This window comes from Numenius arquata, chromosome 4 (genome assembly GCF_964106895.1).
Source record: "Numenius arquata chromosome 4, bNumArq3.hap1.1, whole genome shotgun sequence".
NCBI lineage: Eukaryota > Metazoa > Chordata > Aves > Charadriiformes > Scolopacidae > Numenius > Numenius arquata.
In genome coordinates this window covers 70,743,947-70,757,300 of record NC_133579.1, presented here as the reverse complement: position 1 = coordinate 70,757,300, position 13,354 = coordinate 70,743,947, and the positions used below count along the sequence as shown (strand labels likewise).

Below are 13,354 nucleotides of genomic sequence, written 5' to 3'. Positions count from 1 at the left end.
ATAGAAATTAGGGAAGTTTAATGTAATTTGTGCTTGGCTTGCTTGTACGACAGCAAAACAATATAGCCAAAAAAAAAGGGGGACTATTTTTCTTTAGAGAAATATAAGCTATAGTTTAAAATAAGACTGTTCTGAAGTGTTACAGGCAACATAAAGTACAGCGTTTATGAACAGATGGTGTGTCTACACTGAAATTTAGAGATGTAATCACAGCTTTTGCACACTCACCTATGTCGCCTTGGATTGACAAGCTCAGTTTTTTATAGCAGGACTGTTTCTGCATTCAGCGTGTGCTTCAGGACATGGCTGGGACTTGAAGTCAATGTCTGAGTGGCCTCTCGTTGCTGAGGGCAATTCTGCCCTACCTTCATCATTACTGCTGCCTCATTAGGTGTGTTAAAGCTGGCCTTTGGTGTGTTTGTGTGATGCCGGGTCCCACCTTCGCGTCACGTTACGTAGGTTCCTGGTGAGACGTCCATGTCCTCTATTCTGGCTTGGTACAACTCCTTGGATTTTGGTTAATACTTCCTGATTTGTATCACTTAATGTACAAGGCATTTTGAACTCATTCAGCAATACAGATTTCATTGACTAGGAATTTCTGCAATTTCATCTCTTCAGTTCTGCATGCACGGAAGTTTTATTATTCCCTTTTTCAAGGGCAAAAAAGAAAATCTTGTGCCGAGATCCACAAAGGAGGTGCACAGGTGAAGTTAGAACCTGTTGGTTGGCTTGCAAGTCACTGCCTAAAACAAAAACTGTGCTGATTTTTTCAGAACATTGACTCCCCAAAAGGTATTACCCAAAAGGTGCTGTAATATTATTTAATTGTGGCCTCCTTTTGCAAGCCCTGGTAAGATTGTTTTACGCTTATGTAAGTATGTGGATGCAAATTTCCTATTATGCTCTTAAATTTCCTTAGCAGTAAACTTTACGTTAGGTATGATCTGAAATACGGGTGTGAGCTAAAAGCAGTGCCTTTGCCAGACTTTGTCTTTCTGAAAACAATTCTTTACATCCCAGCAGAACTAAATGACTCACGTTGAGTGGCTGCCAAAGCGGGCCATATGCTTACAGTGTGCATTAGAGAATCCAACAAGGAAGTCTACTAATGCAATGAAATTCATTGTAATTTTTTTTTAATCTGGGATCTTCCCTTAATAATTTAAGTTTTTATTAATGTTGGCTTATTGCAGACTGATTGCTTCCCTTTAGAAAATTATCACCTGTTAGATGAACCGTTGCAACTGTTGTACGTGCTACTCTAAGATCACTTCAGCTCTAAAGTAATGTGGTGAACTTACACCTTCGAAGAGGAGTTAATATCTGTTTGCTACCAACCCACCAATCAGGGCACTAAGATAGGACTAGGTATTCCATTGGGTAAAAATAAAATGTAGATTATATGAGGCTTTGTTCTTAGGCTATAATTTAATTTAAGTACTTCTAATGTATTTTTGCTGTGGCATTACAGCTCTGCTTTACAAGTAGGGATCTATTAAAATGCCTTATTATTCTTCAAGAATACCCATTTTTATTTTCCAACTTCAGGAAGTGCAATTCTTCCATGATCTTAAAGCTGCACACACATTTAAGTATTTTCCTAAATAGGAAAAGATTTAAGTACTAGCTTAAGTGGTTTTCAGAATTTGGATTAAAACTCCAAGTGATTATTTTTGTTTGGTTGGTTTTTCCCTCCCTGGGGTCATTTATTATAATGTTTTCTCTTCGCCATCATCCGAGTGAGTGTATTAAAACCGTAGTAGATAATTGAGCGACACTGATTTATTGTAGTAATGAAAGTTTATTGTTTATTTACTGCTGAAATAATACTGATTTACTGTATATAAACACTAAACATTCATAGACAACAGAGTTATGAAGACATAAGCAACAAAGACAAAGTTACAGCTGTCTGAATTTTAACAGGAGTATTTATCAAGTGAAGTGTAGTCTGAAACTTTTAAATTATAATTTATATCTAACTCCTGAAATCTAGTTCTTTGGTGCCATACATTTGTAGATAAAATAGACCACAGACTACTTCCTTTTAATTAATAAACTCCTGAAGATATGTTGTTTTAAGGAGGAACCTGCTTATTTACTAGAAATGATACATTACTAGCACATTTTTTATGTAATGGCAAATAAATTGCTTTTTTTCATTCAGCTTTCTCAACAGAACTAAATACCATTCAAGTCTTTGGCAAGGTAATGAAATTGAGCCAAGTCATATTGATACCCTTACCAAAATTTAATCATTTTCATCTTTACTGCTTGTTTTTAAACTTCTCAAGAACACAGAATCAAAACTCAATTTTATATCCATACGGTTGTTGTCAGTGTAACTTTAATTTGCTTTCCCCACATAGATGTTGCTTCTCTGAGACTCCTACAGAACCTGTGTTCCCGTTAGGAATTTACTAGTGCAACTGTTTTTACCAAGTCCCTTAGCCAACACAATTAGGGCGGTAGTGCTCTTATTTGAAAAATGCAGCAAAATCAGCATTTACTGCTATTGCTATGCAAAATATAAATTCAAACTATTATTTTTTTTCAGTGAAGCCGGTGCTACTAATGTTTTCATACAACTTCTTTGGACTGAAACTCATCAGTCATACAACTGTTGGATCTTAACAAAGACCTTATTTCTTGAATGTAGACTTGAACTTTGTATTTGCCTTTTGTATTCAGTTCCCTGGAAATTAAATTGAAAAAGATAATGAAATGGTTCACACATGTTTAAGTCTCTGGTATCTGATTATGCAAATGTCTTAACTTATGAACGAGGAACGCAGGAGCCTGTCCTAAAATAAGTCACGTAACCATGCTCCAGATTCTAAAGCATCGTATCACACGTCTTCCAGAGATGGCTGATAGAAAAATCCCCTTACTTTTGTACTTGTGGGTTAGTTATAAGCCTGTGACACTTTCCAAATGTATAAAATAGGTTTCTTTTCAGCTTTGGTCCATACCTGATTGAAATTTAGGAAATGCTTGTGGTATTGGAAGAGATTTAAATACCACCCTCATTTCAGAAAGAAATGTCTAATTTCTCACCCTTTGTATGAAAATCATTAGAAGAAAACTTCAAAAGATGTTGGTATTCTAATACTTCCCCCCCCTAGTTTTAAAATATAAAAGCAAATTGTTCAGATTCAGTACCTCTAGAGTTTGCGGATTAGCCATTTTACTCAAATGTTGACTTCTTAGTTTGCGCATTGATTGAACCCGTAGTAACTCTGATGGATAACAGATATTCATCCATTCACAGAATTCCCATTTATCCATTCATAACAGAGGTTGTGAATTAATAGGACCCTGTCGATAATCTGAGGAATGCCGTTCGAAGCAGCACCTGCAAAAATTGTTGGATTTTGTTCCTGCACATGAATAAGCTGCTGTTCAGACACCTTGGAGGCACTAGGGGTTAGGTGGCAGCTTGCACAGAGGGACATCTACCTTTTGGTTGTAAAGACTAAAAATAATGTGCTTCTAATTGCACTTGTGACGCTTTTTGGAAAAATTTGGTTAATTGGCCTTGAGAAACTTGGACTTGTTTGAGTGTGAAGCTGAATCAAGGCTGGAATTGATTCCCAGAGCTTTGAGTATATCCTTTCAAATGAACTGCCTACTGCGGTGTTTTCCTTTAAAGATAATGTTAGGCATTTGGAAATCAGGACTTTTTAAATTAAATAGAAGTTCCTATGGCTTCTGATTGTAATTATGCATTAGCGTCTTCCCTAATATAGTCAGAAAATGAACTAGGATTCTTTTTTGCAATAAGTGTTTTGGTTTCAGCAGTTTTCATTAATTTGGTAAAAAGCGTTACATCTGCCTGTGACTTCTTGCTGTAGGTGTCCCATGCTGTCCTGCTTGTGCTTACAATCATGTGCTTTTAAAGGGTAAAGGAAGTTCAGTTTCATCCCCTGGGTCCTATTTCTTCTCTTCGGAAAGTGGTTTCATTACAGATTTATGCCCGACATCAGTTCTAACTAGTTTAGGCTAATCATAGGATGCAAAGGTATATACTTCTCCCTCCTTTTAATGTAAAGAAGTTAATTCAAACATTCTTTCTCCCGCTATCTCCCCTCCAAATTCCCTCTCCTGCTTCTCTTTCTGTAAGTCTTATATTATCCATCTCATCTTTGAGCTCTTTAAATCTGTTTCTGTGGAAGTGTGGGGATTTATTACCTTGAGATTTGACATTTTACATTCTTCATTATGACTTTTCCTTTTATATAACAGTAGCTGCCTACTATATTCCGTTTCTAGCAAAATAAGGTCTGACAAACAGTCATTGAACGTGGTATGGAAAAAAAATCTTAGTGGAGTTTAAATAACAGGAGAAAGAGAGTGCATATGTCTTGTAAGTTATTTCTGTTTCTTCTATTTTTTAAGGTGTCAAACAGTATTGAGTTTTTGCACTGACTTGCTGATGTCTACTGTTTCTCTCTTAATTTTTCTTTTTTTAAATGAAGTTTTCCTATTGGCACACTGTATTTTAAGTAGAAAATAGTAAATAATGCTCCCTTCTTCCCTTTATATTACTGTTCCACCTCTCTCATTTAACATGCTTGCTTTGCTCCTTTTACTTACGCATGAGGTTTTTCATCTGCTTATGCTGAGTGCAGCTAGCAAAGACTACAGTGTGTAACCGAGACTTCATCTGCTTTAAGTTATTTACCTGTCTTTGGGATATAATTTACTGATTCAGAATCTTTTGAATCAGGCAGGCACTCGTTCTGAGAGATAGTCTCATCCAATTGTCCCTGCAAAAAGTTCCTAGCCGTTTTGTCAAAGCTAGTGACATTTTTCTACATTTAAATCAGAATTCACCATTCTCTGTTGCCCTTGGATAAAGTTGGAAGGGGAAAGACGTACTCAGATAGTTCCTGAGATTATCACAGATAAAACTGATTAAATTTCTAAGTGTTTGTCTTGTAGAGCTGCATTCAGTTTCTGGTGCTCTGAAATGTTTTATAGCTGAGTGTGTCTAATAGAGGAGAATGTAATTTACCCACTGACATGCCCAGTGTGAAATGCTTAAAGTGGTATTCAATTTTAATTTTTTTAATGTATTTCAGATTCGCAGTCTTAACTGCATATCATTCTTGGCAGCACGTCCTTATTGCTTCACAAGGTGTATGTGAGAAGATAGGGGTTTGAACAGTATTCGCCTGGCTGGAAAATCTATTATTATATTTCTTTTTGTGTATATGCATTAGCTGTGTCTTGGACTATTTCGGAATACTCAGTGTCTCCTGTAATGCAGATAATCAGGAGAAGGGAATGGATATTGCCTTTTTATACCACTTTTTTGGTAGGGTTGCTAGGCTTAAAATTGATTGTTCGCCTCTTTTGAAAGCACTTTTCAGAGGAATTGTTGTCTTGGAAAACAAATTTCTAAAAATCAATTTGGGAAGTAAAATGCCACAAGACTTATTTGGGATTGTCATATTTTCATACTTGCTTCGTTAAGTATTGTGAAATAAGGCTCTGTATAATTTTGACACCCTTGATTCCTTTTTGTGTTCCACAACATTGTCAGGCAATGAGATGTCAATCTAATGAAAAATATTAAATAAGTAGAAAGGGGGATGAGACTTTTGCTAGACAGGAACTAGCTCTGGACCTTTGGTTAGTTGTATGGATGTTGAATACTGCTTACTAAATGACACCTTAACAGGAAATGTGTTTGAACAAAATAAATTTTGAATTGCTGTGTTTACTAAGATTTTATGAGTATCAAGTGCCTTTCCGAAAGAAGACAGGAAAGATATGGGTAGAAGAAGTTCTGAAATAGTTTGGAAACCAACTATGAGGAGCACTGTAAGAAACTCTCTCCATTGTATTTTCTTAAGACAAACTCATAGGAAGAAGATCATAATTTACGACAGTGGTATATTTATAAAGGGGTTGTGGTTTTGTGAGGTGTTTGGGTTGGGTTTTTTTATATTGTGGGGTTTTCATTTAGGTGGAGGCGGTGGTAACTGGAGGTTCCTCCTTTTGCTCCTTTATAATAGCTTGAAAAATCTTAAACGTTCCTGGCGCTCTCTTTGGCAGCAGAAACCCAGCGGAGATCTTCCAAGATAGTTGAGATGCTCATCTATTCCACAACCGTTGTATTTTGTGTTCTTTGCACAACAGATCTTGCTGCGGGAGGGTTGCAAGAAGATACTTGTCGCCGATTCTCTTTCTTTACTGAAGAAAATGCATCGAACTCAGATGAAGGGTGTTCTAGTAGACGGTGGGTACAGAGGAAATGTGTTGACTTTCAAGATTTTGAAGGCTTCTACTTGGTTTATAGACTCAAGCCACATGCCGGTCCACTTTGAAAGCTGCCCATAAGCCTGAATATTGCACCTTATTTGTTTGTAGAATGTAGTAGGATACTTGCTGTCGTCCCCTTTGCAAAGGAAGCACTTGTATCTCAAAAAACTAGAGGATCCAGCGTGCAGCTTTTACTCTTGAACAGTCTCTCATAGCCAGTAATGTGTTGTGTCCTGCAATTTGTCTATAAAGGTAAAAAACGCTGTTCAGTGCCAGCATGGATAGTCAGATAATACTAATCTGGAACCAAATCAAAATCTATAAGATAGTTTTCAGAAATAGTTGAAAATATTTTGCAAGGTGCTAATGATGCACATGAGCAGTGCTGTAATTAAAACCAGCTGAGTGCTAATTATCAAGAGACAAAAGCTGATGGAAACAGAGGATCAGAACTTTTGCTACAAAATACTGCAGAGAAATCAGACACCCGTCCTATGCTCCTTTTTCCCAGTTTGCCTCGTGTCTCTACAGCACTGGTCCTAGGCAGCCTCCCTCCTCCAATTCTGCCGTCATCAGAATCAGAAGATCTAAACGTTTCTCATGCTGCTAATAGAAATGCTGCTTCAGTATTGCTCTTCAATTTTTAATAGACTCTCTTAGGCATTTTAAGTAAATACTTTAAGTCCAAGCTTCATTTGTGCAATAGCAGTATGTTCACACACACTTTATAAAAAAGTAAACGTGGAGTTTGTTGACAAAGCTGTTACAAGTTTGCTTTGTTTTGTTCTTCCAGAGGAGAATATCTGCGAATCATGCCTGTCTCCAATACTTCCTTCAGGTAGGTTGCTTTTCTAGGGGACAAAGAGGTTGTCTTAATTATTATTTTTTTTGGTAGGAACTCGTGTTTGCTTTTATTCATAGAAACGTGTAGTTGTCTCCCTCGGAAATCACTGCATAAATTTCAGTCTCCTGTGCAAAGCTTGCTTATGAATTCTGACATGAGTGGAGTCTAATTTGAACTTTTTTTGTTGCAGTAAACCCAGACTTTCTTTCCTATTCATCTTTAACTTTCTCATTTTCTGTTTTGAAAGACATGGAATGGAAGGCAACTTTTAATTCCATCAACATACGTATTCTCAGAGATCATTAGGACCACAAAACTAAGCTGTTGCCACCAAATCTTGTCCAACTCTGTTGAACGATTTAGACTGAACTTGTAGATTATGAAGTTCTACAGAATACACTTTTTGTGTGAGTGGTTGAAAACTCTTGGCTTCAGTCGCTGCTGTCATATTTGAAACAACTTGTAACAGGCTGTAGTTTTAAAACATCTTCTAAAGTTAGTCTTGAAATTAGAAACCCAGGATAGTTGGACTAGATGTTTTCCAAAGGTCCCTTCCAACCCCATATCATTCTGTGATTCTGTGATATTATTTTGAAGATGTACATTCTGCAGGGCAACTGTAGTTCAGAAATACAAATGTAGTTGTTGGGCATTTGAAGAGGAAATAGTTTTACCAGGAGAATGTCAGTGGTGGCATCTTCAGACAAGAATACATAAGAGAAAGTATATGTATGTACTGTATTTTTTTTTTCCCAAATGTGCAGAACCCAGTAGAATCTCTTACCATTTTTTAATCTGGTTTCTGCCATTTTTCACTTAAATAAATAAATAAAAGCAACAATACTATGATCAACATACAGCAGCACAGGGACCGGAGCAGTCACATGGTGATAGAAAACCTGGCAGAGCTGAACATGCTAGTGCCTTGGGGTACGTGTGTCGAGGGAATGAGAGCCAAGGAATTGAATGTGGATGCTGCTGCTGAGTGAGGTGGTTATTCTTTGAATGTGTGGATGTGGGAATCAAAAGGCACATTATGCACTTAGGCAGCTCCTTGCCACGTTTCAGGATCGTGGCGTGCAGCGTCGGCACTAGAATGACTTACTGTTCTGGTTCTCCCCGCATTAGGGCAAGAATTGTTTTGCTAACTTTTCATCGAAATGGCTGAATTATTTGGTGGTAGTTTACTCTTCTCCCTCCCCAAGTTTAGCATGTAGCACATAATGACATGAAAGAAAGTTCTGTTGAGAAGGTATACAGCGTTTAAGCCACAGGATAAAATTGTCCTGTAAGTTCATCATTAGGACACGTTACCTGAAACCATCACTGCATAGTTTCTATAAATGAGCTAGAATAATTTGAAATGAATTTGATAGAAAGATATTACTTGATGTTTCTATGTGTATAATGAAACGTGGACACATACTGCTGTAGCCACTGAATCCTTTGTTTCTGTGCCCCGTTGTAATGAACTTAATTTTCTCTTTCCCAGATGCATCCAAGTCCTTCAACGTGGTAGTGTTCCACTGCAGACATATGTTTCACAAGGAGTGCCTCCCAGTATCTAACACAGTAAGGAACAAGCTTAATCCCTCTGATACCTTTGCTAAAGAGGAAAGGACAAATTATTTCTTTTTGTCAACTGTGGAGAAGGGCAGGGGTCTATCAGGAATTATAATATGATTACAGTAATTATTTTTGGTGGTATCCCATAGTATTATGTGACTAGGGAAAGGATCTTTAGGGCAACTGCAACAAAAGTACATCCAATTTAGAAAAAAAATTGCTGCTGTTTGGGAAGTGTTTTATCACTTTCTGCAATCTGAATGTGCAATGCAGCTTTGAGACATACAGGGAATACAAACTGCTTGATTATATTTTTTTTTTTTTGTTTATTCATTTCCGTTGCAGCTCTCACTTTAAGTATGTTTAATTAAAGACTAGAATAAAGATACTTTCTCAAGTAAACCATATTGAATGATTCTGACCTGGAAGAAAAAAACCCACTCACTTCAGAGTGAATATTTAAATATCGTAATCATCTCTATACTCAGAATATGTATTTCTTCATCACAGATATCCTTCTATTTTTTTTTTTTCCCAATGAAAACAAAGCAAAAAAGTAACTTACAGATATAACCAGTTTTGAATCTAGGGACGAAAGCATCAGAATGGTAACAAAATCACAAAGAAGATGGAATTTAAGCTTCTCTGATTCTGTGTCTGTCTCTGAAAATGAACATCTAGTGAAAAAATAACTTTGGTGAATCACTTAATCTGCAAGTAACGAAGCAAAATGCTTGTAGCCATATGGTACAGCATGTATACTTAAATATGTTATGAAAATCTTAATGAATTAGATCCTTTGCAAAAGAAAGCCCAACAACTAGGAAATATTTATTCATATGATATTTACCATAAATCTTATTAATTGAGAAATAATCCAAAATTTAGTTAGCATTCTCAATTTGCTGGGAGAGTGGTGGGCCTGGGTAACTTGTCAGATGGGATTTTTAAATATGACATGGATGTTACATGATATATATTCTATAGTACCTATGAATACACAAGTATCTGCATATACCTGAGCCAAAGTCTCTACTGCTATAGTATTTCCTAGCCTTAAGTAATCAGTTGTGTTACTGGTGTTTGTCCCACATTCTAGCTTGGCTCCATCTCTCTAAGAGATTCTTGTTTTCTTTTTAATTTCTAGGTATCTCCTGTCCAGTTCTGCAACATATGCAGCGCCAAGCACCGAGGACCAGGAAGCGCAATCCTGGAGATGAAGAAATAGCAGTCAGATAGTTCTCCATGCCAGTCTGTGACACCAACTGTGTTAGGACCATGCAGAGACACTGTAGTTTCTGTTAGTCATCATTTATGTATATAATTCTAATTGTGGTTTAGAACTGGTTTCTGTAAGTTACCCAGCTGACTGAACATTTTCAGGAGAGAGAAAATGTGAAAATCTTTCCCTCGTAAGTCTTTGTTGTGCAATTCACATGTTCCTTTGCTCAGCTTGTTACTTAACTCTGGAACAGAAAAGAGAAATAAAATGGGAAGAAAAAAAAAAAAGAGTGTGGAGATTTGTGCTTGCGAACAGTTAATGTGCTTTACGGTTTGGAGCCGTATCAGGCTCATGGTTAGAAATTGCAAAGAAAGATGAATTGCTGTGAACTCAGCTCACCAAACTACTTTAGTCCTGATTTAGTTTATTAGTGAACTGTTTAACTTGAGACCCATAGGACTCTGATTGCTTTGAGTGGAACTGCTTCAGGACTTGAAGCTGGCTGTCTGCTTACTCATACATTAACAAACTTGTTTAACTGTTAATTCCACATATTGGCAATTTACCTTGGTTGTATGGTTACACGTTCATAGTTTGTTATAAACTGGTTGCTTTCTCAATCCATCTTCTTAATGCAGTAGCTTTAGATGGGCTTTTCTCATCCAGAAACCTTATTTTTAAATGTTAGCAGTTGGTCTTTACACTGACGAGTGTGGTTGTAGTGTATGATCCCACTAGGGGATGTATAGGGAAAAAAACCCACCATCTGGCTTTTCAAAGATAAGATCTCTAGGAGTTTTTTTTGGCTTTAGCAATTTATTAGCTAAGTTAAATACGTCTATTTGGATGTCAACAAAAAACATAGTTACTTTTAATTTCAACAGTGTTCTGTTCTGTTTTGTTGGTCCAAAGGAGGTCATCTTTCAGAATATCCTCACAGTAATGTAATCTCTTTATAAATGTTCTCTGATTAAATTAAATATAAGCATCTTTTCCCTAAGAAAAGTAATTTTTCAGAACTCCCAAGATATTTCTCCTCTTTTTCATAACTGGAGTTCAAAAGTAAAAATACATTGTTTTACCATCAAATTGTGAGGTTTAAAGAAGTAGTTAACATCGTAAGTTCTGTAACAACAGTGTAGTGATACTGCCGTGTATCCGTAAAACTGGAGAATGTAACACCTCTAAGTTCTTCTGTACCTTACTCCCATGTAGGTACACCTTAAAATAAGTTCTATTCTAGAAACCTGGATTTCTAGTTCATGTAAATTCATTATACTCTTTTGATATCCTCTGGGCAGTTGGCTGAGCTGGTCTAGCAATCTTAAGAGTGTCTTCACCTGTAAGAACTACTGCCTGGCTCAGTGGCAGTTCCATTTTCAGGGGCGAGTACACATTCTCAGGTATGTTATTCATTTATCCATTCTTTACTACACTGATCAGGAAAGCTGCTTTGAGTCGCAGTAAACGAAATGCTCCAGTGAGCTCAAGGGCTGTTTTACCATGATATTTGAGTTACTGCATGCCTGTAGACATGGTTAGAAACTTTTTAAAAAACCTCTTCCTCAGTAACTCTGAGCAGCTTTTCTATATTATACCCTAAGAATGCACTGTGCAATGCCTTAAGCTGTCAGCTTGCGGGAGGAAAAAGTCAAATTACTCCTATACAGTTAGGCCACAAAGTGTTCTGTAGCTCAGAGTTATATGATAATTTAAAACAGGTATATTGTTTACTTCAGCTTGGCCTTAAATTCCCTAAAGCATTTTGAGCGTTCAGTGACTCGGTTTGCTAGCCTGCCATCGCTGGCAATTGTATTGCATTGTACCCTGGCATATTCTTTGCATTATGCAAGTAATTTTAAATCACTGTATAAAAATCTAATCAAAATCTTCTCTAAATCCAAAGCTTTATTTCATTTGGGCTTCAGGGACTACCCTTTTCATGTTCCCGAATTCTAAATTCGCTCATTAAGATTCAGCAAGAAATGTCCGGTCCTGACTTTGATTCACTTTTCTTCCTAAGAAACCTTCACATCATAGAAAATGTCTGAGGCTAGAGTCTAAAATATTCAGCTACCCGAGAACTTTTCTTCTGGAGAACAGTTCTGCCTAAGAAGTAGCCTTAAAGCTGCATAACCCTTCAGAAAAGTACAGAGTAGCGCTTACCCACTTTCACCAGAGCATATTCAGGATGCCAATCCATTTATCAAAGTGCTTGTGCTTCTAACTAAGGTAAAATTAAGGTAAGTTTAACAAGGGAATTACTATTTTTTCACTGATCCATCCAGTTCTGGGTGATTTCTTCTGTAATGACCAATAAAGCTAACTGAAAGTATATGTGATGGATCAAGTAAGAATGTGTTGGTCTGCCATATCAGAGAGACAAAAGCAGTTTGGTTACAGTGACTCTTTGGATGATTTTTCTCATCTGTCTTCGTTTTACTCTTTTGAGACCCACCAGGCTGTGTGATAGGCTCAGTGGCAATGTTGGGCTGCGCTGAAGGTTTTGGTGGGCCCAGGTGAGGAGCTAGTGGTGCTCGGTGAGCGTGAGGCCATTTAGTGCTGCTGAGAGCGCTCAGGTAAAAGTGGCGGCATCAGGATAAAGGCTGCAAAAGGAGGAGTTAATCTGTTTGTAGCAGACCTGTGAGGACTGGGGAGTAAAGCTCTAGCAAGCAGTTTTTGGGGTGAGTGAGATGTGGCTGATGGTCTTGTAATAAATTCATTATTTATTGGTCGATCTTTTTATCACTGATAGACAATGTATGAAAGGGACTGGTACAGGCTCTGAGGGTCTTTTGGGTCTCATTGAAGTTGAGAGGTGCACGACTGGCTTTTGCCATCTCCTGCTGCAGCTGAATCTCGTGTGTTTGCAGGCTGGTAGCTGTGTCTCAGCGGGCTTGAGGCAGCTCCTCTACCAGATGCGTGATGTATTGAGTCAGCTGGGTTTGGTGCGTGGGCAAGAGTCTGCCACCCAGCATTGCATCAACCAGTGGGTCAGTCAGTACTTCAGGGGAGTCGTTCTATGTAGAAGGTATGTCCTCTGCCTGGAGCTGCATCTGACAGCATCTCACCTGTGGGAAACCTTGAACGCCGTGGGTATTGTGTGTTGGAACAGGAGTGAGTTGGTCAGTGTCTGACACTGGTCCTGTGTTACAGAGCCAGAGCAAAGACAACACGAGTTGTCTGCCCATTTTTAAATCCACATCATATTGCTATTTGAAATAAGCATTTTTTGTGGAGAGTTGCTGCCACAGACTTGGCTTAGATCTTTCAAGAACTACTGTAAAGCAAAGAACAAGAAATACCCAGTTGTCTGCGATGTTTTGTTACGCATTTTTAGTAGGAGACTATGCTGCAACATCTTCTAAATTTTGGCTGATAGCTGGATGGAGGCTGTCAATGTTCTGCATAGACTGCACAGGCTGGCTTATCAAGCGTTCATTTCAGGA

The 13,354-nt window shown here is 37.7% G+C and overlaps 1 protein-coding gene across 2 annotated transcripts in view; it reads left to right on the top strand.

Moving 5' to 3' along the window:
- Positions 1-10,180, top strand: part of VPS41 (VPS41 subunit of HOPS complex) — a 113,868-nt gene extending 103,688 nt beyond the window's left edge. For both annotated transcript variants that reach the window (XM_074146171.1, XM_074146169.1), the window contains 4 exons: positions 6,151-6,250; positions 7,067-7,111; positions 8,610-8,689; positions 9,831-10,180. In XM_074146171.1, coding sequence (XP_074002272.1) covers positions 6,151-6,250; positions 7,067-7,111; positions 8,610-8,689; positions 9,831-9,911 — 306 coding nt within the window. In that variant the 3' untranslated portion in view covers positions 9,912-10,180. The remainder of the gene's footprint in view (positions 1-6,150; positions 6,251-7,066; positions 7,112-8,609; positions 8,690-9,830) is intronic.
- Positions 10,181-13,354: the final 3,174 nt, after the last annotated feature.